Source organism: Dermacentor silvarum, chromosome 8 (genome assembly GCF_013339745.2).
Source record: "Dermacentor silvarum isolate Dsil-2018 chromosome 8, BIME_Dsil_1.4, whole genome shotgun sequence".
Classification (NCBI taxonomy): Eukaryota; Metazoa; Arthropoda; class Arachnida; order Ixodida; family Ixodidae; genus Dermacentor; species Dermacentor silvarum.
Window position 1 is genome coordinate 74,194,325 of NC_051161.1, and position 24,517 is coordinate 74,218,841.

At 44.9% G+C, this 24,517-nt stretch overlaps 1 protein-coding gene across 1 annotated transcript in view; it reads right to left on the reverse strand.

The window, feature by feature from the left end:
- The window catches only part of LOC119462210 (cadherin-like and PC-esterase domain-containing protein 1), a 109,935-nt gene that overhangs the window by 9,773 nt on the left and 75,645 nt on the right, over nucleotides 1–24,517 (reverse strand). The window contains exons 13-17 of the mRNA XM_049672882.1: nucleotides 10,705–10,796; nucleotides 8,595–8,624; nucleotides 6,645–6,834; nucleotides 4,377–4,557; nucleotides 3,114–3,237 (exon numbers count right to left, since the gene is read on the reverse strand). Coding sequence (XP_049528839.1) covers nucleotides 3,114–3,237; nucleotides 4,377–4,557; nucleotides 6,645–6,834; nucleotides 8,595–8,624; nucleotides 10,705–10,796 — 617 coding nt within the window. The remainder of the gene's footprint in view (nucleotides 1–3,113; nucleotides 3,238–4,376; nucleotides 4,558–6,644; nucleotides 6,835–8,594; nucleotides 8,625–10,704; nucleotides 10,797–24,517) is intronic.

Here is a 24,517-nt window from a genome sequence, read left to right on the forward strand (position 1 = left end):
GAACACCAATGTAAGGCATGTACAGGAAGACCAGCGCATTTATTATATATATATATATATATATATATATATATATATATAGCACTAATAATTGAAACCAAAACCTTCCGTGTGCAAAATGTTTTCACCCTGTTCTTAAAGTGATTTCCTAGTTGTATTTATGTTATGTGCACTAGTTATTTCCCATTGTTCAGCACTTCTGTAGATTGGTATTGAAGTAGTAAAGATAATTTTTGCTTAATAGCCTAGAGCGAGAATGAATCCATTTATAAGAGGAAGCTAAGCCTGTGCTAAACCGCGATTTCTTTCATGATTCTCGCATTAGCATAAGGACACAATGTCAAGGGCACAGAAATCAAACCAGGCTGAACGAGTGAAGGGCTTATTCTTTTATTTATTATTTATTCAATACTGTTAATCTCCAGCGTCAAAACAGGTGGGGGTAAAAAGCTTTGCAGAATACAGATATCCAGTAAAAAATGGTATTACATGGCATTAATACATACAGTAAGAGGAAAGTATAACACCAATTTATTAGCGTTAACAATGGCAGGTAATAAAATAAATGGAACATAGTTAGGTGGAACAACTTAAACAACAGGACTGAGTAAGGGTGAATTGTGTGGGAAGGAATTCCAATCAGCTATAATCCGTAGAAAAAAATTGAAATTTGTACATGTTTGCCCGTGCAAATACAGGTTTAACGCTCAGACCATGTCTATATGACGGGATATTGTAGTTTGCTCCCTAAATATAACATCCTCCGGATGAATAGCCAATTTTGAAAAATAACAGGAATGAAAGAATTTTAATCCGGTAGCATTGCTATGCGCCGGCCAACATTCAAGATTTGCCAATGCCAGCCTAGAGACTGGGGATTCTCAACGTTTAAAAGGGTTATAAATAAACCGACCCGCCAGTCCTTGCACTTATTCAATTTCATCGACATCGGCTGCTGTGCGCGGGTCTTATACAATACTGGCGGATTCAGGAGAAGGTCTAACTATAGATTCGTCGGCCTTTAAACGTAATGTGATGAACTAACTGCGTAACTTGTGTTTTAAGTAGCCCAGTTTATTTGTAGCATTTGAGCAGACATTACTTACAAGCTTTGACCACATTAGTCGTGAGGTTATTGTGACACCTAAATACTTATGCTTGTCGGCTTGTTTGAGAAACGTTCCATCAATTTCATAGCTATGCGTCAGTTAATTTTATTCGTGATGCACTAGTAAACAGTCTTCCCGAAGATTATTACCATATCCCATGTTTTACAGCAATTTACCAGGAGCTGGAGGATATTGTTTTACGTAATCTGGTCCTATGTGGAATTAACCTCATGAAAAATCACGCAGTCAACAACGCATGGCAGGACTAAAAGTGACACTATACTAGAAGAAGTCGTAAACAAGATGCCACGTGACTTTCAGTCTGGTATCTTCGCATTCGAATCCCTGTCCTTGCGTCCTTACGCCAGCGCAGGATTCATGGAACATTACCAAAATGCCCACTTCCAAGAACTGCGGATATGACTTGTTATACTTATGCAAGTGAAACGCAGAAATGCTCGCTTTAGGAAACTACTCAATCGATATGAATTATCAATAAGTCTGCTTTTGAATGAATGGTTAGGCTTGTGTGATTTCGTGTCCACTGAGCCCACGCGCTGAGCAGCAGCAAAGAGATCGCCACCAAGAAAAAAAAAACTAAAGTAGATTGCTAAAGTAGAATGCAAGACTGGCTAAAGTATAGACTACTAAATACAATGTTAAAGTACAATGCTAAAGTAGATTGTAGGACAGGCTAAAGTAGAATGCTAAAGAGGATGCAAAAGTAGGATGTTAAAGTATAGTGCTAAGGTAGAATGCAGGACTAGCTAATGTAGAATGCTAAACTAGAATTGTGAAGTAGAATGAAGGACTGGCTTAAGTAGAATGCTAAACTAGAATTCTCACGTAGAATACATGACTGACTAATGTAGAATGCTTAAGTAAAATGCAGGACTGGACGGTACCAATTAGCTGACATTCTCATACGAGACTCCTCCCACAAGTTATAGTGATATTTGTGAGAGACTTTTTTTAATGTATTCAAGCTATTTTTCCCAATAATGATAAACGTCAGTAAATATACGAATCATCTAATTCACAAGTCGGTAATGCTGCACCAAGAACACATTTCACAATTCCGTAAAGGGCATCTAATAAAGTAAACCTAGTGTATCGCTCTACAGTTTATATGAAGTCATTCTTATGCTTGCGCTAATATTAAAAAATACGTATTCGTAAATTTTCGGCAAAATGTACCCTGTTCAATTCTCCTAATAAATTCCGTTTTACATAAGTGTGGTATCATTTAGTGCGCAGTCAAGGATTTAGAAAGAACGTCCCATTTCCTGCTTCGAACTTGATAATGTTTTACACTTCTGGTGATATTTCTGTCAATTCTTGAGAGAAAACTGAGAGGTTACTAAGTTAACATCTAAAACATCTGCTGGGATAAGACCTTTTCATTTAACCACCACAGATTTAATTATTGTCAGTTCAACATTTGCCACATAAAGGAGTTTTTTTTTTATCGTTTTTCTTTTTTTTTTTACGTACATTTGATCAGTGAAGCTGCGAGTTAAAGCGTCTATCCAGTCGCCGTCCTAGTTTTTCTATTTGACGTTCTTTCAACACCCAAATAATTGCAAAGGCGATAGAACCGACTTTATAACCATCATATAGTTTTTCAGCGTAGTGCTTGAACTCAGCACTTATATTGTTGCTTGATAAGAGGTGCACTCATCAGGGGCCAAATTCCGCAAAATGTTTCCACTGTAAGCGCTGTTTGCCATTTGACTATAACTGCCCGTAAGAGAAGATGCAAGCCAATCGCGATCTTGAACATATTATTAGCAAAGGCTACCCGCCAACGTCAAACAGTTCTTAGGAACAGTTCTTAGGCTTGTTAATTTCGACCTTTATTTTTAGTGCGTTTTCTTTGTAAGCATGCTATTAATTGCTATCAGTCAGTGAGCAGAATGACGAAAGGGTCCGTATAATTTTGCTGTATCATTCCTTCTCCACGACACGATTTCGACTAAGTAAGGGAATGGTTTCTGATAGTACCTTGGGAGCTGCCGTCCTTGCAGACAGGTAATCTGGCCGTCTTTTCAAGGTAACTCGGCCAGTCTACAGAGGTCTCGCTGTACAGACCACACGGCTCCCCGGGTGCGACTTGCATTTCACACTCCTTGAAAGATGAACCAATACGCGTCAGCGTAAAACGAATACACGCACTCAAAAAAGAAAAAAAAAGAAGAAACATTGTTACAATTGTAGTTATTTTCTTTCAACTTAATAATCACACTGGCAAATCAGTTCTGCGGAACTTCGAAAGGTGAAGGAAGATGCATGAAAGAGAAAAAAGATCATGCACTTGACAGCATCATAAAGCGAACAATAAAAACTCATACTAGTTTCTCATGAAGAAAGCTTCTCAGTTGAAGAAGCATTCATCCTGATTAGGGGAACGAACCCGGGACCGATGTCTTTCCGTGGTGGTCACTCGACCATCTGAGCTAACCAGGAGGATAACATACCGCAAAGCGAGTAATTATCAAAGAAATGTAAGAGCGCAAGACAGTAACTACAACTGATTATTATGGTTCGAAATACGTTTTTGCGTTTGAGAAGTGAACGTAAATGCAAATTGCTATCAGCTGCATGGCATGCAAATAAGCGATAAGTGAATGTCCACGATAGAATGTGTGCATGGCTATGACCACTGATGTATTGAGCATGTATACGTTGGAAATAGGAGCTACGACTGATTAATTCAGCGATATCCAGTTTAACTGCTTACTTTGTCACATTCCCACTACTAGCATTCCTCTCGCCGTATCTCACTGCATTACTTTCATTCTTCGAAAGAAAGAAAGAAAGAAAGAAAGAAAGAAAGAAAGAAAGAAAGAAAGAAAGAAAGAAAGAAAGAACACCACGCCGCCCCAAACCGGGTGTCATAATATATTCACCGCTAAAGGCCTCTAATCAAACACACATACAAACTCACAGAATACGTGCGCACGAGTAAAATAAAACAAAATAAAAGCATTATTAGATCAGCGGGAAGATTACCTCAGAGTCAACGAGCAGTAAAATAACTGAGACAAGTTATAACGGCCAATACCTGTATTGCGTTTTTCCTTCACTTCTTTCTCAACAGATGTAAGACAGACGATGTAACACACTGCATTAACACAAACCTATTCTTGCTCCGCAGGCGTAAAGAATATCTTAAACAGACACAACAGGTAAACGGAAGCGTCCTCTGAAAGCAGTTTTGTGAAACTGTTTAGAGAAGCATTTTGCAGGATAACAGTCTCCGCCTACCTGTTTCAGGCTGCACACTTGGTGCTGAGCTGCAGGGCTGAATACCACGGCATCGTCGGCAAGGGGCATGCGCCGGATGAGCAGCGTGTAGGCGTTGACCACCCAGGGGTCCGGCTGGCCGCCATCCATCACGTACAGCACGACCTTGTTCTCACCCACGCCCAGAGTATAGTTCGCCGGCCTGCGACGCACACGCATCATCAGCTTCAGCCTGCCGAAGCACTCAACCGGTAGATTACCTGTTAAAAATATTGAAGGACGCTTAAGCTTCGCCTTTAAGAGCGGAACGCGATAGCGTCCGAATGATACTCGACTGCTTCTCAAGTTTCCCGGCAACTGCAGCTTACGTAACCATAATATTTACAGGGAAACGCTGGCGGCGAACGCTATGCACGAAGGGGAGCGTTCTGGTAGAAACGCAGCCTTTTGCGTAGGCCGATCGCGGAGGTAGAGCACATCTGTGCGAAAAAAAATATTGCATCGTTTTCCGGTTTCTCTTATTGTTTCGCACTTTTTATATTTCACTCTGAGAAAAATTAACATAACAGGCATGCGCTGTGTTTCTTTTTTTTTTTTGTTCCATGACATTTGTTTTTGGGCTGTCATTCTCAAAATTCCGAGGAATAACTTTGTCAAGAATGTAAGACAAGGTATGAGCAACTTTATTGATTGAATGGTGTGGCAACATAATTCGCATATACCGCATGTCATATAGCAAGGCGTGGCACATACATCTACCTAAACATACACTGATTGATTTTCTCTAACGGACAACGCCGCCCACGCCGGACGCCGGCGCCGACAGCGAGATTTTCTGCAACACGGGGCCTTAATCGCGAGCCAGTCCTCGACGTCGTCGCGCGGGAGACCAGAGAATATAGTGGGGTCACGCTGCAGGGCGGTAACGGTCCATGCGGAGGCGGCTGGTTGGGGGGCAGAGGAGGTGATGACGGAGGCTCCGGGTAGCGGTACTTGGGTCATGGCAGTGGACAGGCGGAGCAAACGGCGACCCGAACAAAGCTCCAGTGGAACTCGACATCGTAGAGGTCTAGGGGATCGAAAGCAGCCTCCACCACTTCGTAAGGCATGCAGCACAGCTGTTGTCTCGACGCCTTTATTCGGCTGAGCCACGCGCCGAACGAAGACGACGCGCACAGTGATGATGATTATGTCACAGGTGTAAGAAGATGAAGGATGAATATTGTGCTCACAATATCAATAAGCGTCACATGGACACGCGCAAAACATTATTTTTACACGCACTGATGATCACGAGCATGCGCTCGCAGGCACACGAAAATAGTTCTCCTGCAAGGTGCAGTGAGATTACATCCACATCCGGATGCGAAGCGCCTGTTCGCAGCTTCAAGCAGAAAGAACGTACAGTGAATCGTCAACTTCGGAAGAAGAAGGAAGGAAGAAAAGGGACAGAGCATGCGCAATTACGTTTAGCGAACGCTTGAGTTCTGCTTTTCAAAGAACTTAACAGCCAAACCACTGCAATTGAAGCCATCAGTCGTCACCACTTGAATGCCATTTCACGCGCTTCAACGACCCTCTGCGATGGAACATTGTGCCGCGCAATGACAAAGGAAGTCGCAAAGGTCCGTTCCCGTGTCGCAGCTTAGCTCCCACTACTCCGGCAGCCGCATCCTCGGAATAATCTGCGATTATGGAAGCAGTACCAAATCCATTTCAACGATTGGGGCACACGCATAATCCATAGCTTCCCGCAGGACAAGTTGTAGCGTTGTCCGCGGGGCACGGCGAGAAAGCTTACGTCTAAGGCTTAAGGAAGGGACGAATTACTCGTGAGGGGCACAGGAAAACGCCTTCGAGTTTGAGCTCGGGTGCACCGCTGACAACGATCACGCGGGTCACGTGTTTGAACCATCCATGATTTTGAAAGCGTAAGTTTGAAAGAATGTACCCGAAATTAGGACGAAGCTACAGAGTGTTACACACGTGGGTTCTATTTAAATGGATAAGGTTTTAAAAGAGAGACAGAGAGAGAAACGCGCACGCATCCGAACTTGAGGAAAATCTTACCGGTGCCGAGAATACGGCAACAAAGAACGCGATTCCTACACTACTCTACACTTTGATCCCAGGGAAAAAGACGACGAGAAGAGTGCCTACGATCCATGATTCCACAGTAATAAACTCGTAGAGATCAGCACGAGAACATCCGGTCTACGCGTGGTGCCACATCCGGAAGCCACGTCATCGCGAGTTTGGCACGAGTTTCGGACTCCACCGCCTCCTTACCTGGCTGGGCCGTACTTGTCGTCGACTCGCACTTGGCTGCCGCAGTGCTGGGCCAGCCCCCACACCTTGACCAACACCAGGTCGTACGAGACGTTGGCAAAGTACTCGGTCCGCTGCGGCTTGAAAGCCGGCTGCAGGCGCACCAACGGTTCTGTCACGATTTGCGCCAGGTACGGCATCGTCGAAGGGTCTGCGATGCAGTTGCAGCGAGATCAACGATAAGCGGACGCAAGGCGAGTCACATTGAAACGTTATCTATAACGGTCTTTCAGTATTATCTGAGAAAAATTTTACGCCTCGGTTGCGAGCAGAAATTGCAATCCCCCCCCCCCCCCCCCCCCCCCGAAAGGTGAGGGACAATTGCAGTAAGTGCTGCCAAGAAAAACGAAACTGGTGAGAGGAAAACGGAGAGAGAGAGAGAGAGACAGATAAGATGCCTGAGGAGGAGGTCAAGACTGAAAAAACGTAACACTATAAATCGTACTCTGCACATAATAATGCGCACCGGTTAAGCTAAAAACTGTGCCGAAGCCCGCTTTATTAAACCGTGCGCCAGATTCCTTTAATACTTTTAGTAACAGGGCTACCGCTGAGCCCTGTTTCTAATTCTTTTCATTAGCAAGCTGCGAGAAAGCATGACACAGTAAGGATTCCTGGAAAATATATACAACGGAATCCCCTTTTTAGCATAGTAAATCACACAGCAGATGTCCCCTTGTTGTGCAAGCTTTGCAGGCTACTATGAATATGCTTAAATCGAATTTCCATCCAGTTTACCTGGCGTAATCAAAATGTTTCCCCTAAATTTTCTTCGTAAATTTAACGTCAAACGCACACTTCGGCTGGGAGAAACTACGGGAAGCTTTTTAAATCATGAAAGAAGGAATTCGTTTAGTATATGGCAGCCATTGCTTCGAAGAAAGTGAGGCTATTGAAGGAGTAGCAAGATGAAAAGTAGAATCTCAGCATCTAGCTCTGGGCGGGGTAAAAGCACTGCGATTAAATCACTTGTAAGCAGATGAAGGTAGTTTGACAGGGGTGTCCAATATTTAAAAGTGATCTCAATTAAGAAGTCGATGCGAAGGAAAATCGCGAGACAGTTTAATTTCCGGCTATTGATAGCGAATTTACAGCAAAGGCACTCTTCTTGCTTTCAGCTACCTGTCTGCCCCCCAAAAAAAGGAAAGAAAACAAGAACAAATTGCAAGTAATTATATCTTTACTTGTTCAGCTTCGATGCTCATAAATACTGCGAAACTAATTTTCGAGTAGCATGTGCATCTCTTAACTCCCACTTCGCGCAGCTCTTTATGGCACGTGTTGTTGAAGGATGGTAACGCTTAAAAAGACTCGGCTACACCAAGTTTCGTCCCCATTACACTATTCTTCGCCTGCGCCCCAAACACGGCTAACGGTCCTGCGGACATAACTTATATCAAAGCGTCCTGAAACGTCTTGCACAGGTTCGCGAGGCTGAACAAATGGCGATGCGAGCAATAAAATTTAAAAAAAAAGTGTAGCAATCGAGGCTCCCTACAAAATAAAAAGCAACCAACAAAAAGCGAGCGCGCCTTTTTTTGTTTCTTTTTCTTCACAAAAAGAAACTATTCAAAGCCATTTTACGCTTGAGCGAACAAGGTAAACACGTTTTCACCGTAACGTTTCCCAAATTTCAAGATTAGGGTATACGCGTAACTTTGTCTTTACTTCGCTTCGTAATAACTTTTAGTTTTCTCAAAAACATTACGAATCAGGTGCTTCGGTTGGGGACGGGACCGGCTTCTGCACGTGTCGTACGGAGATGCGCACCGAATTTCCATCTCGGGCACCTTGTGCTCGCTCAAAGAGTGCACCGTCGCGCGTAAGAACATCGGGTCGTACATCCTCGGAGAATATAGGCGCGTCTCCGTTAACAGGAGAATAAATAACGGTATTCTCGCTGGTGCTTACCTTTGCTGCAAGTGACGTTCGCCGAGGTTGCTGAAACGGCAGATGCAAAGAAAGAGAGAGAGGGAGAAAACAAAGTGCAAGCACGTCACTTTGCGAAGCGTGCCCAGGTTATTTCGCGAGGCAAGGCACGCGCGCGGTAATGAATGTTCAGCTGTTCGCTTCACGCTGGAAACTGTGTATACGTTCAACAAGTTATACGTCGCAGATGCTGCGCGCCTCTTTTTTTTAATTTTTGTGCGCGCGGATACAGCCAAATTTTCTACCAATAACACGTTAGAAAGAGGATCGCGTATTCCCTTTCGTTCTAGAGGGAATTTCGGGAAGCTGGCTGACAAGATGTGGCGAACACGTGGACCAGCATGAAAGAAAGCAAGAACGCTAACCCTGGGTGAAGATATAGGATGCGGGGTAAATGAAGATATTACACTCTGCCGTTTTATTTTTTTCTTAGTGGAAACAGACTCATTAAAGATCCTGTACGGCAGATAATGAAATTATGTCGCATCAGCTGGACTGCATGAAGAGGCGGCCATTACTTGGCTCAAGTTCTCAAAGATACGCCCTCAAATTGTGTAGTATAATGCATTCCAGCAATAATTTTAAAGTGTTAACTTGAATAATAATGGCATGTCACCACATCATTTGAGGATGCATTTCTCACAGTTTGTGGCAAGCACAGTACGCAGCACGAAGCAGCTAATGAAACCTAAACGGGTTTCTCGGAAAGAAAGCTTCCAACTCGACAAGAATTTTTTTAAAAATCGTTGTACCCGGCAAACTGCTCAGACTGCCCAGAATTTTATTGCTCACTATCGCACATACTATGGCAATGCACCGCGTTACCAAAGGGCCCTCTCTCCAGTGAGCCCGAATGGGAAGAAGCCCTCAAAAGTCCGGACCTCAAACTCCAACTCAAGGCCGTCCGGAGGGCCCAAGAACTGGCGGGAGCGTCACCACGTTCCCGTCCCGACTTGGGCGTCACCTACGGTTTCGGCCAGAGGAGCTCCCCGCGTGGAATCTCGAACGGCTTAAAACTCCTGAGGACCTCAATAAAGTTATTGACTGACTGAGTGGTCCGGAAAATCATTCTTTAACTGCGAAGCTTTTCTTTCTGAGAAACCCGCACTGGTTTCTTTTGTATGAGATCGTGCTATTGTCGGGTGGATGGCAATTTACCTAATGTCACACTAGTATTCGTCAAGCCAGTAATATCCGCTTCTTTAAGTAATCCAGCTAATGTGATAGAGAGAGAGAGATAAAAGGAAGGCAGGAATGTTAACTAGTCAACATCGGCTAGCCACGCTGGGGGAAGGGAAAAAGAATGTGACAGAATTGCGATATCTGCCTTAGGTGATATTCTATGGGTTGTGCTCCATTAAGCAAAGATAACCTGGTATATGATTAACGCGCCAGACAAGTATACCAAAAAAGAGCATTTGCAGAAGTTCGGGAGATGAACCAGGCTCAGTTCGGGTAGGATACCTCACACAAGGGGAGAGCGTAAATGGAATAGAAAGAGGGAGGGAGAGGAGAAGGATCACATACTCGTAGAACGTAAAGCACGTACACAATTCAGGGGTAGCACGCACCTTTATCGAAGTCTATCATGTAGGCCCTTATAGGCATGAGTAACCGTATAGAGGCTTAATACAGAGGCTCCACACTACAGAGCGTAGGAGGACGCAGAGAAGGCAAGTACAACTGACAAGATAAATATGCGGGAAATAAGAATAGACGGAAACTGGAGGTTCACTGTCCGGAAACAAACGCAGGTTGACTACAAGGTGGCATTCAGTAACATAGATCAAGGAACTTCGGTGTCCTTGTTAGCGCACTAGCTCGCGTACACGGAATCGCGCGGATTGAGTATTAGACCAAAAGGCGCGCTTGGCAGCCGGGACTAACTGTGGGCATTTGTTACACGACGTTATGAACAAATCAGCAACAGTCTCTCAGGAATTTAAACGCGGAACTGTGCGTATAAGCACTGCCTGAGTTAGTCGCGAAAGAATTATACTATTGTGATTTTATAATTCTCGGCATCTGCATGAAGAGTATCTGTTCGGTTATGCAGAGCATATTGTTTTAGTAACGCTGTTTGAGTACTCACGTTGACTCGAGGCGTAGAAATCCTGATTTCCGCTGAGGAAGTCGTCCTCCTGTTTCTCATTGAGCTGCACCGAAGAACTGTTGGTCCCTTTCCTGCGACCAATGCGTCGTTGTTGGATCGACACACAACATTCACCAGCATATATATCTCAACGACGCACTGTGAGTAACATCAATTAAAGAGAAGTAAAAAGAAAACTCCAACCAGAAGTTATTTTTTAAAATACGAAGTTTCGGAGCCTGGCCAGCTACTTCACGGGTCAAATGGCGTGAGGCGTAGCAGTGCTTATATGCGTTTTTGGCGTATTGACAGGCGCTTTTGGCAGGCACGCAGATCGTTTGCGTGAGCCTTGAGAGTAAACGGCGGGAAGTGTTCCTTACGAACGACTGACGCTACCCGGCGTCTTCTGGATGTGCCAGGATTCCGAAAGGAGCCGCCGCTGGTGGTTGTTTTCTCTCTTCTCAAGAAGGAGCAGGTCGAGCTTCAAAAATTCGGGTTCTTTTAAAATAAATTTGGGTTGGAGTTTTTTTTTTTCCTTCTCTTTAATTCAGTTGTCCCCAACCAGGCACATATCCGCCGAATGTTTACCTTTGATGAGAAACATCGTGCGAACTTACGGCTTTTCCACTCATGTGCGTAGCTCATTGTAACATTTCCTCATCGTTCCTCATTATTCTATTCATTTCTCCGTCAAACCCTTTCCGCTATCCGCAAGTGTTCAGTAGAAGCTATGAACTCCCCCCCCCCCTCACCCATCACTTCCCTTTCAATAAACGAACATTCTCTTTTACTACGGCACTTCTTTGTTTTAACAAATGATTGCTGGCAACTCGATTTGCCGCAAGCTACTAACCGGTGCTAATATATGGGGCAGAAACTTGGAGGTTAACAAAGAAGCTCGAGAACAAGTTAAGGACCGCAGAAAGAGCGATGGAACGAAAAATCTTAGGACTAACGTTAAGAGACAGGAAGAGAGCGGTGTGGATCAGAGAACAAATGGGTATAGCCGATATTCTAGTTGACACTAGGCGGAAGAAATGGAGCTGGGCAGGCCATGTAATGCGTAGGATGGATAACTGGTGGTCCATTAGGGTTACAGAATAGATACCAAGAAAAGGGAAGCGCAGTCGAGGTCGGCAGAAAACCAGATGGTATGATGAAGTTAGGAAACTTGCAGGCGCAAGTTGGAATACGCTAGCGCAAGACAGGGGTAATTGGAGATCGCAGGGAGAGTCCTTTGTCCTGCAGTGGACACAAAATATAGGCTGATGATGATGATGACTGTTAAACCCAACAAAAGCGGTTTAAAATATTCCCAGCCGCGCAGCAACACAGGTGAAGAGTTGAGTATCATTCCACATAAGAGAAAGCACGCCCAAGAACGCGCACAGAGACACGGCCTGGCTGATACGCAGGTATTGCAGTAATGCACTGATAGACCTGATTTCACTAAGCCGCAACAAAGTACCCAGACTCACAGGATGAATGTGAAACTATCAGAAGTCACCATGATGAACAAGAAGCAGCACTTGTCAAATACAGGCCCACAGCTAGAATCACAAGTACCCGATTTAGATTCGATGCAGCATACTTGAAATAAGGTCTTATAACGATAATAACAAAATTTGGTCGGGGGCCTCATGCAGATTTAAAATAAACGCTCAGTCGTTATACGTTTTCAATGGCAAGGTAGCTTATCAACACAGCGATGTCAATATGTTTTCTTTTACCTGTAAGCGCGCGCGCGCGCGCGCGTGTGTGTGTGTGTGTGTGTGTGGTGTGTGTGTGTGTGCGTGTGCGTGTGAGTGTGTGTGTGTGTGCGTGTGCGTGTGAGTGTGCGTGTGAGTGTGCGTGTGCGTGTGAGTGTGCGTGTGAGTGTGCGTGTGCGTGTGAGTGTGCGTGTGAGTGTGCGTGTGCGTGTGAGTGTGCGTGTGAGTGTGCGTCTGCGTGTGAGTGTGCGTGCGTGCGTGCGCGTGCGTGCGTGCGCGTGCGTGCGTACGTGCGCGTGCGTGCGTGCGCGTGCGTGCGTGCGTGCGCGTGCGTGCGTGCGCGCGGCGTGCGTGCGTGCGCGTGCGTGCGTGCGCGTGCGTGCGTACGTGTGTGTGCGTACGTGTGTGTGCGTACGTGTGTGTTGTGTGTGTGTGTGTGTGTGTGTGTGTGTGTGTGTGTGTGTGTGTGTGTGTGTGTGTGTGTGTGTGTGTGTGTGTGTGTGTGTGTGTGTGTGTGTGTGTGGTGTGTGTGTGTTGTGTGTGTGTGTGTGTGTGTGTGTGTGTGTGTGTGTGTGTGTGTGTGTGTGTGTGTGTGTGTGTGTGTGTGTGTGTGGTGTGTGTGTGTGTGTGTGTGTGTGTGTGTGTGTGTGTGTGTGTGGGTGTGTGTGTGTGTGTGTGTGTGTGTGTGTGTGTGTGTGTGTGTGTGTGTGTGTGTGTGTGTGTGTGTGTGTGTGTGTGTGTGTGTGTGTGTGTGTGTGTGTGTGTGTGTGTGTGTGGTGTGTGTGTGTGTGTGTGTGTGTGTGTGGTGTGTGTGTGTGTGTGTGTGTGTGTGTGTGTGTGTGTGTGTGTGTGTGTGTGTGTGTGTGTGTGTGTGTGTGTGTGTGTGTGTGTGTGTGTGTGTGTGTGTGCGCGCGTGCGTGCGCGCGCGTGCGTGCGCGCGCGTGCGTGCGTGCGCGTGCGTGTGTGTGTGTGTGTGTGTGTGTGTGTGTGTGTGTGTGTGTGTGGTCGTGTGTGTTTGTGTGTGGTCGTGTGTGTTTGTGTGTGGTCGTGTGTGCGTGCGTGCGTGTGTGTGCGTGTGTTTGTGCTACCCCCTTGCTTGTTTCGTGTCTATGTCCATGTATGTATGTTTTCCAAACAAATAATTCGTGTACTGGTTCCCACTTTCACGTGTACGATATAAGCAAACTCGAACAAATAGAGCATCCGGCTTAAACTCCCATCCGGAAGTAGAAACTATACGTGCAACACGGACAGGGATAGTCGTCGAACTCAAGAAAAAGCGAAGCAGGACATTTCTTTTTTTCTAGAAAATCGAAAGTAAGGCCATGCAGTGAAAGCAACGGGAGAGAACTCGAGTCGAGCCCGGCCAAAATGCTGGCGTTCTATCTTGCCGGAGTTGTCTACACAGGAACGAGCAAACGAACGAACGAACAGATATAGGGCCGCGCGCATGAATTATGCATGGCAGCGAACCTGAGCCTTCAAGAGGCAAACTACGAAAAGCAAGTATGAGCACCGGTCGGAGGGCCTCCACTTTCTCTGCGTAATGATTTCTTCGTCCGGCATTTTACGAATCTCATATAAATAGTTGATGAGCCGAAATGGGAGATCGATGCAGGACCGCGTATATGTGCTCCTGGTCGAACCAGGTATGCAACACTAGAGCTGCGCCCCTGCGCCCCGGACCTTACATTTGTCGTTTTTTTTATCGTTTTTTTTTTCTGAACATCTCGCACTGCTGCCTGCTCTGTTGATGCGCCTGCTCTCATCTGGCAACATCCAGGGCTACCAGAGGCGCGTGTGAGGACTACAAGGATACGATTGCGAAGGCGGTCAAACTGGCCCGCAGCGATAGACCCGCAGAGTGATTAGGGTAAGTATTCCCCTCGCACAATCACGATCGGGCTGTCTTTGGTGAACAGAACGTTGATAAAGAATTCGTTCGTTTTCTGGCGACGAAAGGCGGCAACATCCCAAAGTTACGACCTTGAAGCCTACGTCACAAAACAACGACTATATCTGTTTGAACGCCTCCTAGACCTAATTGCTGCGCATCATCACGTGTGTGGGCGTGACTAGTTCTCTTTCTCTCCCCTTTTTTATTTCTCGTTTGGTCCCTTTGTCGCCTTCCCTCGGTGCAGGATAGCAAACCGCACGCGCTCCTGGTTAACTTCTCTGGCGATTCACTTTAGAGTAGTAAGGTATGCAACCGGGCTAGTTGGTGTTGAATCATGACGTATAACAGCGCGAACTTGTACAATGAATGGCGAAAAAGACAGGCGTAGACAAGCGCTTGTCTACGTCTGTCTATTTCGCCGTCAATAGTCCAAGTTCGCGCTGTTATACGTCAATTTAGAGCACTTAAACGGCCCTAGCACCTACCAACGTAGCAAAGGGATTCTGAGACGAGGGAAGCAGTCTTGTGAAAATCATGACGCCGGTCGACGCCGGTCGACGCCGGTCGGCACCGGTTGAGCTGCCTCTGGTAAGCAATGGAATATGTGTGGTCGTAGGCGTTGGCTGGGAGGCCACGACTGATTCTTGCGGATGAAAGGTACTTTCTTGTTGCATTGTTGCCAATGGCCGCTCTGAACGAGTGTCGAAAAGCGTGCTTCGCAGTTGTAACGCATGACTGACTTTGGGCTGGGAAGATTCTCTCTGAGCTAGGAAGATTTAAATAGTTTCCGAAGAGTTAAATAATTTCCAGGAAGTTATATTTGTCCAGGATTTCGATTACTACAAAGCATGCCTAAAGAAAAACGAGAAGCGTGCCTAAAGAGGTGAGAAGAGCGCTTTCAGTATCTACGAGTATACGTTGTGTTGTATCGTCTTTTGCTAGAGATGCGGTGTGCCTTTAAGAATCGTCATGGTGCACATCGTTTGGATGGAGAGTGTACTGATATCCTTCTGTGTCGATAACAATTCGTGAGTGGGCAACACTTGACGGGTTAACTTATGCAACTTGGTTCTACTAAAGGACAGCCATTGAAGCTATCAATTCAATTCAATTCAATTCAAATTTATTTCCAAAACAAATTTGGTGGTTGACAGGGCTAAAAGCTGCGGTCTGCAGCTTGACAGAGGCCCGGACACCATATTCAAGGCAGGGCTTGACCTCGACGTGCATGTCGAGCCGTTAAACAAAAACATACAAAACAGAAAATACTAGTTCATCAGAATAAGAATACACTATAGGAGTAAGAAGACACAATACTAGATATATGACTATAAAATAAAAAAAATTATTTATATACGAAGAAAAAATATATAAAAGGTCGAATATAATGAAAGGGGAAAATAACACATACATATATATATACACACACATATATACATACACATATACGTGCGATTTCACATATGCATACACACATACACATATAATACATCAGGAAAAGATATTGCAATCTAAAACACCACAGCGTCAAATACAAGCAGACACAGGATGATTTAGCTTCTGTTAAAAAAAAAAGAATTACTAATGTATGTAGCTTCAGGACAATAGTGGTAGGTATGATCTAAGAAAATAGCTGATGTAGTAATGCTAGTGTGGGCTTCGCTATATGTTCGTATTTATTGAGGATTACCGGAAGATTATATTTCAAAGACTGAAGCTTGTAAAAAGTACGGAAACGTGGTATAAGCCAAAAGTCAGGACAACGTGTACGAACATTGGTATATTGCTGAAGCAGTGCTATTGTGGTAATAAAATTTTTAAAAGTAGGTGAAGACAGATAGAATGAACGCAGAACACGAAATTCATACATATGTTGTATTTTCATAATGTTGTACAACTTAAAATAATATTCTGTGGAAGCTAAATAATCGATATTTGCGATATTGCGAACAACTTTCTTTTGTAATAAACAAATCCTTGTAATATTTCTTTGTGTAGTGGTCAACCATACGAGACTACAGTAGTTAATATGAGAAGCGAACAGCGCATAATAAATCTGTTTTTTTGCTTCCACTGGGAGAATTGCACGGCAACGAGATAGAGCTCCTGTGGTCATTGAAAGTTTTTTGCATAAGTTGTCAACATGCGAATCCCATGAGAGATTTGAGCTAAATGTTACTCCGAGAATTTTATATTCATTAACGATTTCTATCCTGTGCCCGTCGCAGTATATATTCTGTTGTAAATTAATTACTTTATTTTTTGCACGGAAGAAAAGTACCTTGGTTTTAGCTGGGTTAATTTTGAGGCAGTTCGAATGTGACCAAAATACGAGTTTCTCAAGAACGTGATTACATCTTGATGCTAGGTCGGCTTCATCAGTTCCGGAGAGTAGAATAGTGCTATCATCGGCATATATGATAAATTTTGAGCTTGCGTCAATACCTACAATATCGTTTATATATACATTAAACAAAAGAGGACCTAAAATACTGCCTTGGGGCACACCACATTTTATATGGAGGGGAGATGAATGGTAATTGCCAATGTACACACACTGAGTCCTGTTGGCCAAGTACGAACGGAGTAGTTCGAGCTGCTTACCACGAACCCCGTAGTCCGAGAGTTTTAGTATCAGTATGTTATGGTTAAGTGAATCAAATGCTTTACTGTAATCAACGAAAAGACCAAGAGTTATATGTTTATTTTCGATGTTTTGTAGCACACTTTCTTTAAGAGTTAATAAAGCTGTTTCAGTAGAGCGTCCTTTCCTAAAGCCAAACTGCGCGTCGGAAAGAAGATTTATTTTGTCAAAGAAGTTAGTCAGTCGAGAAAACAATATCTTTTCTAAGCCTTTAGAAAAAATTGGTACAACAGATATTGGCCTATAATTTGTTGTCTCATTTTTATTGCCCCCTTTGTAAATGACTGTTACCTTGGATCGTTTCAGTGCGTCAGGAATTTGACCTGATTGGATAGCGAGATTGAATATGTGAGTGAGCGCAGGCGCAATGCATTCGATAACATATTTTATGGGCTTTATTTGTAGGTTATCTATATCTAAAGCCTTGCTGTTCCGTAGACCTAGAAATGTTCGATAAACCTCAGCTTCACTTATTTCATGCAGAGCAAAGCTCTCAGCAGGGCAATTGTTGGACGGTCTGATAACCTGTAGGTTACTATCTGGAAGAGCGTGTTTTAGAAACGCTTGGTTAAAATGATCAACAAGCGCCTGACCAACTATTTCACGGTTATTGTGCGTTAACTTCGAGGGCGTTTCCGTTTTACTTTCGCGACCGAGAACCCTATTTAGCACTTTCCATGCGGCGTCAGGTTGCTGTTTCTTTATATCAGAAAACAACCGCTGATAATATCCCAACTTTGCCGACCTAAGCTCGGCGTTCAGTTTATTTCTGAAAGTTTTAAAGTCTTTCAAGTCAGATGGTGCTCTTGTACGTAAAAAGGTGTGAAATAATCGATTTTTCTTATTAATAGCTTTCCTGTGGGAAGGAGTGACCCAAGGTTTTCTTATTCGTTTTGATGGTTTGAAAGTTGTAAAAGGAAAATGTATAGCGTATATTCGCTGAAAATTTTCAATGAACTTAGAATATGCTTCATTCACGTTTTTTATTCCGAATATAAAAGACCAATCCTGAACACTGATGTCACGCTTAAATAAAAGTAAAGCATCGTCTGATACATACTGCACTGTAATTGCGTTCCTTAGACTATTTGTATGAACTTTGGGGGGGAAGAAAATCATAAAGATTGGGCAGTGGTCACTTATGTCAGAGGCTATGGTTCCCGCATCAGTGACTCTAGTTTCCGCGTTGGTAACAAACAAATCCAGTATTGACGAAGTTAGTACAGTGATGCGTGTCGGAGTAGTGATTATATTCACAAAGCCCGAGGACGAAATGGTGTTGTTAAAATCTTGAACGCAGGTGCTGGCTTCAAGGGTATTTATATTAAAGTCTCCACCACAAACGAGTTTCAGACTATTTGTGGAAACAAATTGCAAGAAGTTTTCAAAAAAATTCATAAAGTGCCCAAAATTCCCATTTGGTGGGCGATAAACGACAGTAATGACGTCAGCGTTTCGTTTCAGTGTTAGTACCTCGTAATCGTTTGTAATGCATGTATAATCTGATATTACCTCATATTCTTTAGAAGCCTTAACATAAATAGCGACGCCACCGCCCCTACGACTACTGCGATTGATAAAAAAGTTTTTGTATCCATTAAGATGGAGCATTGCACACCCGTCGTAATACCATGTTTCGGTAAGCATTAAAATACTATACTGAAAAGAGAATTCGCCTAGGAAATAGGCAATCTGGTCATGCTTAGCGAGGGCAGAGCGTGTGTTAATATGCAAAACAGAATCGTACATAGAAGAACATGGAAGAATTTCATGGGGCAATGCAAAATCGTGGTAACGCATTTTGAAAGCTTAAACTGTACGCACAAAGAGGGGGGCTAATTACACCGATGTTATCTTATTGAGGTCGTCTTCACAAGTTATGGATATGGCGCTAGAACTGTCTGACTGCCTTGCAAAAATCCTTCCATTGTGGGTCCAAACGGATCTCCACTGGCAGTCCTTCTTACGCCTAATAGCCATACTGAGAAGTCTCTTTAGTGTAGGACAAAGATGCTCATTTACATAGATAGGACTTGGACTGCCAAGTCCTAGGCTGTTATTAGTAAGCCGGGCTTTTCTCGCTTTCTTTAAAGTCATGTCGCGCTTCGACCGGGACTTGAATTGCACGATAATGTTAGTTTTATCCGGATTACGCGTGGGGACGCGATGACAAGTCTCGATATCACACTCACTGATTGGTTCTTCAATAGCATCTCCGATAGTGGACAGTATGGCAACGACACTTTCATTTTCTGTCTTAACGACTCCTTGGATTTCAAGATTGGCATTCCTAGAATATTGTTCAAGATGAACTATCTGGTTCTCCAGCTCGCCGTTCTTTCTTTCCAAGGAAACGTACTTTGCATTGATTGCCTGGTTCTCTTTCAAAAGCTGAGTGTTTTTTGCCACTTCAGCTTCAAATCTCTTCTTTAAGTCGTCTATTTCTCTATGCGCGAATTCGATGCTCTGTGTCATGTTTCGCTGCTCATTTTTCAGATCACGAATTTCATTGCGCAGGTCTCTCTCGTACGCCTCGCGCGACGATTTCAATTCTATCTTGAGTTCATCTTTTAGTTTCTGAAGGATTTCGTCTTTCGCTTTCGCAAACTCCTTTGACATCGTCACACAAGCAAGGCGAGGCACACACTTGGCAGCAGCGACGAAAAAAAAAGAAGAAAACGAAACAAAAAAGAGAAAACTTAACTAACCTGCACCAAAGGAAATAGCAGGCGTAAGGCGATGCACACCTAGGTCGTCGCCACTGCCAAGTGAATGCAGTAAGCGCAAGAAGGCTCCTTTTGTAGCTCTGGAATGGGTGACGTCAGGCCTTTCTTGCAGATATCAGCGCCGCCGAAGAGTGCCGTGCCGCGCCTCCTGTTGTCGATCCGTGCCGAGAAGCGTGTTAGGTCACGTGGTCTCGGCCGATGCTGACGTGGCGCACAAGTGCGGCTGCGCAGAGACAATCTGCACCAAAGGAAATAGCAGGCGTAAGGCGATGCACACCTAGGTCGTCGCCACTGCCAAGTGAATGCAGTAAGCGCAAGAAGGCTCCTTTTGTAGCTCTGGAATGGGTGACGTCAGGCCTTTCTTGCAGATATCAGCGCCGCCGAAGAGTGCCGTGCCGCGCCTCCTGTTGTCGATCCGTGCCGAGAAGCGTGTTAGGTCACGTGGTCTCGGCCGATGCTGACGTGGCGCACAAGTGCGGCTGCGCAGAGACAATCTGCACCAAAGGAAATAGCAGGCGTAAGGCGATGCACACCTAGGTCGTCGCCACTGCCAAGTGGTGCAGGTCATGCACATGATGCATGACCTGACACCACAAGTTCATTGGCACGAATCATTATCGAACGAATGAATCGTTCGGTAGAAATAAATCAATGATGAAGAGCCTTAATGCTCGGAACTTCTGGGAGTTTTCCTATGACCTCCAGTGTTGCTTTGTGTAACACCCACCGATAATGTGACGTACAATGGTAATGCGCCGTTTCGCAAGTAGAACACAAGCAGAACGAACAGGTGGCGGCCAGCATCGTGTTCTTATTGGCTAAAGCAGCTTTTTCTCAATCGTAGGCTGACAACAGGCGTAGGCACAATGATGCCACTGACGTAGTGAGAGACTCCGGAATAGATTTGACCACCTGGAGTTATTCAACGTGCACGGAATGCACGGTGCAAGGGCGTTCTTAAATTTCCCCCCCATCCAAATGCGGCCGCCGCGGCCGAGATTTGAACTCGCGCCCTCGGGCTTACATAGAAACGCACACCAAAGCCACCACACCACCACGGCGGGTGAGTCTGTACATGAGATAATCCTTTTATTGCGATAGCAATTATATGGACACTCCAAAGCAGATTTCTGCCGTCGGCGTCGCCGTCGCCGTCGCCGTGAGGTTCCGTATGACGTCAATGGAGATGAAATAGTCGCCGCGCGCCGCCGAACGCTGTATGTGCGAGTGAAAGGGGGCGAGGGACGCGCGCTTTCACGGGGAGTGAACGAACGGCAGAGAACAAACGCGCGTTCTGTGCCGTGCTCCCTTAAGGTATGAGGCCAAGTGCTGGGGAAAAACGTTTAAAAAAGGATAAACAATACAAATTATTAGACTACATCATAAAGCACACTTTTTTAGGCCCATGTGAGCGTTATAAAGTTTGCATTATTTTTTCCATATTTTTATTATTTGAAAAATTTCAGTAAATGTGGGTCTCACGCCAACAGTCATAACTCTAATTTAACTCGATAAAAAAACACAATTTTTGGCGGTGATATAGGAGAGGCTTTGATCTGTGCAATGAACTAAAATTATTGAGATCAGATCAATTATCGAAGCATAGTGATGAAATAACCAAAAACATGTGTGCTTCCAATGGGTGCGCCTTGGTGTAAACGGCCTCCATATCAAAACTTGGGGCACGATTTTACTTGCTGAGGTTCATTGCACACCCAATAACGTGAGAAAGAATTGTGCCAAGTTTCACAAAAAATCTTTATTAGGAAAAAAGTTATGAATGTTTGCGTTTGAAGAAATCGTAAAAAGATGAGTTCTGAGAAAATCAACAAAAAGATTTCAAAGCATAGCGCTTACATAAGATGATCAGGAGAGCTAAAATCCCCTATATTTGTAGCCAGTTTTGTCTTGGGTCTTGCCCTTGTCTGATTTTGCTCGTGTTGCACCTCGCCTGCCTTTTTTTTTCTAGCCTGCTATTCAGTATTACAGGTATTTACTGTACGTCTCCAGGTCCGTCGCCTTGTACTGATTGCCAACAAACTTTAATTTTGTGCGTCTTTGCGCTCTAAACTTCCCCATTCTGTGGCTGCCAGTAAGAAAAAGTAAGCGACAGAGAGTAAACACATCCATCACACGATCCGGTTGTCCTTTAGCACGCGTGCAGCCTCCATAACGTAAACAACACGTGCAAAAGATTGCACGTCCACCTGGTGAAGTGTTTATTATTTTAATTGATAAATAAAATGTTGAAAATGCTATTATGGCATTGCTACACTTTTTACGTGATGCGATTCTTAAATAACCAGCAAATAACTGCAAACCAGGGCATTTTTTTTCTGTTCCACAGAAAACTGGCACTTTCAGTTTCGGTTTCGTAGACGCCGGGTGGGTTTACATTTTTTTATGTATCTTTTGAAAGAAACTGCGTAGGAAGATACTTTTTTCCGCAAAATGATGTAGAATAAATTCCTCATCTAACAAAGCAGAAAACAAAAAATTGACATTTTGAAAAAAAATTACAATTTTCACTTGGCCTCACACCTTAAGGGCTGCAGAAGTAGGCGTCTCTTTCCTCCTTTACAATCACCATATATGTAGAGCAAACGCGCCTTCTTCTGACGCACGAAAGGCCGTAGGGGGGAGGGAGAGGGAAGGGAGGCGACGTGTAGCTGCGGCACCAGGTGCCTATTATTGCGATAGCAATTATATGGACACTCCAAAGCAGATTTCTGCCGTCGGCGTCGCCGTCGCCGTCGCCGTGAGGTTCCGTATGACGTCAATGGAGATGAAATAGTCGCCGCGCGGGGGTAAGTGGTTCTTGAGGGAAAGGGAAAGGTTGGCGCTATCTTCTGCAGCCCTTGAGGGAGCACGGCTCAGCGCCAAATTCGCCGCGCGCCGCCGAACGCTGTATGTGCGAGTGAAAGGGGGCGAGGGACGCGCGCTTTCACGGGGAGTGAACGAACGGCAGAGAACAAACGCGCGTTCTGTGCCGTGCTCCCTTAAGGGCTGCAGAAGTAGGCGTCTCTTTCCTCCTTTACAATCACCATATATGTAGAGCAAACGCGCCTTCTTCTGACGCACGAAAGGCCGTAGGGGGGAGGGAGAGGGAAGGGAGGCGACGTGTAGCTGCGGCACCAGGTGCCTATTTATATCAGAGGCTCCGGCAACAGTCATCAACGCCGCACGCATTTTGAGCGAACGCGGGCAAAACGCCGACGGCGTCGACAACAGTTCTGCGTGTTGCCGGTGCTGCTGCATGTCCAAATTTATACAGCTGATAAAGCTACTATCATTACTCCGTATAGCTCTCTACAAATTTGCTATCGCAATTGATGTTTCGCCTTTCAGGTGAAACTGCGACAATTTTTATAGTTCCTTCCTGTCACCTAAATAAGCATTTGCAAGCATTTGTAAATACGGGTGAAGAATTTTTCTCAGGCTGCGAAAAATCGCATGGTGCTTTGTGGCTGCTCCACAGTAGTCAAGTGAACATGACCGCGCTAGTCGGCCGCAGTTTATGGTCTGAAATTGCGGAGGTTGAAAGAATTTTCCTGTTTTTTTTTTCTTTTCTTCTTTTTTGTGTGTTTTTGCTTACAAGAGACTGCGGTGGCAGCGTTGATTCGGACAACTAAAAAATGTTTCCCTGATGTTCTTGAACTCCCACGTTTACTTTCAAATCGTTCGTACGATTATTGGGTGTCCGTCCTGCGCAGCTTAATTGTTTTAAAACCAAGCTTTGCGGACGGGCGAGACGTTAGCGAAGCGTTCATTATTCCTACCTGCGCATTTTCATCACAGTTCTTTTTTTTTTTTGCCTACTTCAGGAACCGGTCGCCAGAGCAAGAAAGACAGAGAGATCTAGAGCCCATTGTGCAAAATTCAGGCATGAGAACATGCTACAAAAACGAAGTTCTCTCAATGAAGCTGCATGTTGATTGTATAAAAAAATGTGATCGCCCTACCATAAGCCGAAGTTGAAAGAACTTTTAGTACTCCGCGTCCACAGTGTATATTCGCGCAGCTGCGCCATAAGCTTCGACGGAGGTGAGGAAGGAGGGAAAGGTAATTGTAGCGAGAGGTACATAGGCCGTATTCTCGCCGTTTCGCTGTGGTCGGTGGCCGCACCGCGAGCTGAGCCGTTGCCTAGCAACCACTGCAGCTGGAAGCGCTGCTCGCCGCGCCATCTGGCATGACGTCAGAGCAGGAGCCGGTGAAACCGCGAGCTGAGCCGTTGCCTAGCAACCGCCGGCGTTGCATCGGCGTTGCCGGCGTTGTATCGCCCTAGGAGCCGGCGTTGCATTGTATATATAGAAGGGGCGGCTTGGTGGGATTCGTCGGCAGATATGGAAAATGAGTCGGGGAGACTGAAAGAAGCCAGGCTTCGTCGTCGGAACGAATCCAAGAGGAGGCAGCGAGCCGAGGAGACGGAGGAAGAACGAGCCGCACGCCTCGAGAAGCGTCGTAAGTACGAAGCGGCCAGGCGAGTGCTTTCAGATGAAGATGGTTCTTCGTGTAGCTCGGCATGTCATGCCAGGGCCGCGGATCAACAACGGAATGAAACACCAAGCTAAACAATAACATTAACCGTACCTCTCGCTACGTACACCCAGGCATAACTGAGCTAAGCCACAGCCAATTTTTTTTCACAGATAAAGGATTATTAAACCTAAACACTGTAATACTCAATCAACATGTTGTAAAACTCCGTTCCAACGAAGTTGACAAGGAAGCCATAATTATTTAGTTATATCCAGCTTCGTTATAACGAGCGGTGTTCTCTGACTGCGGCAATAAATGGTCGTTAAATATAAAATTACAATAACGACCTGCTGATCGC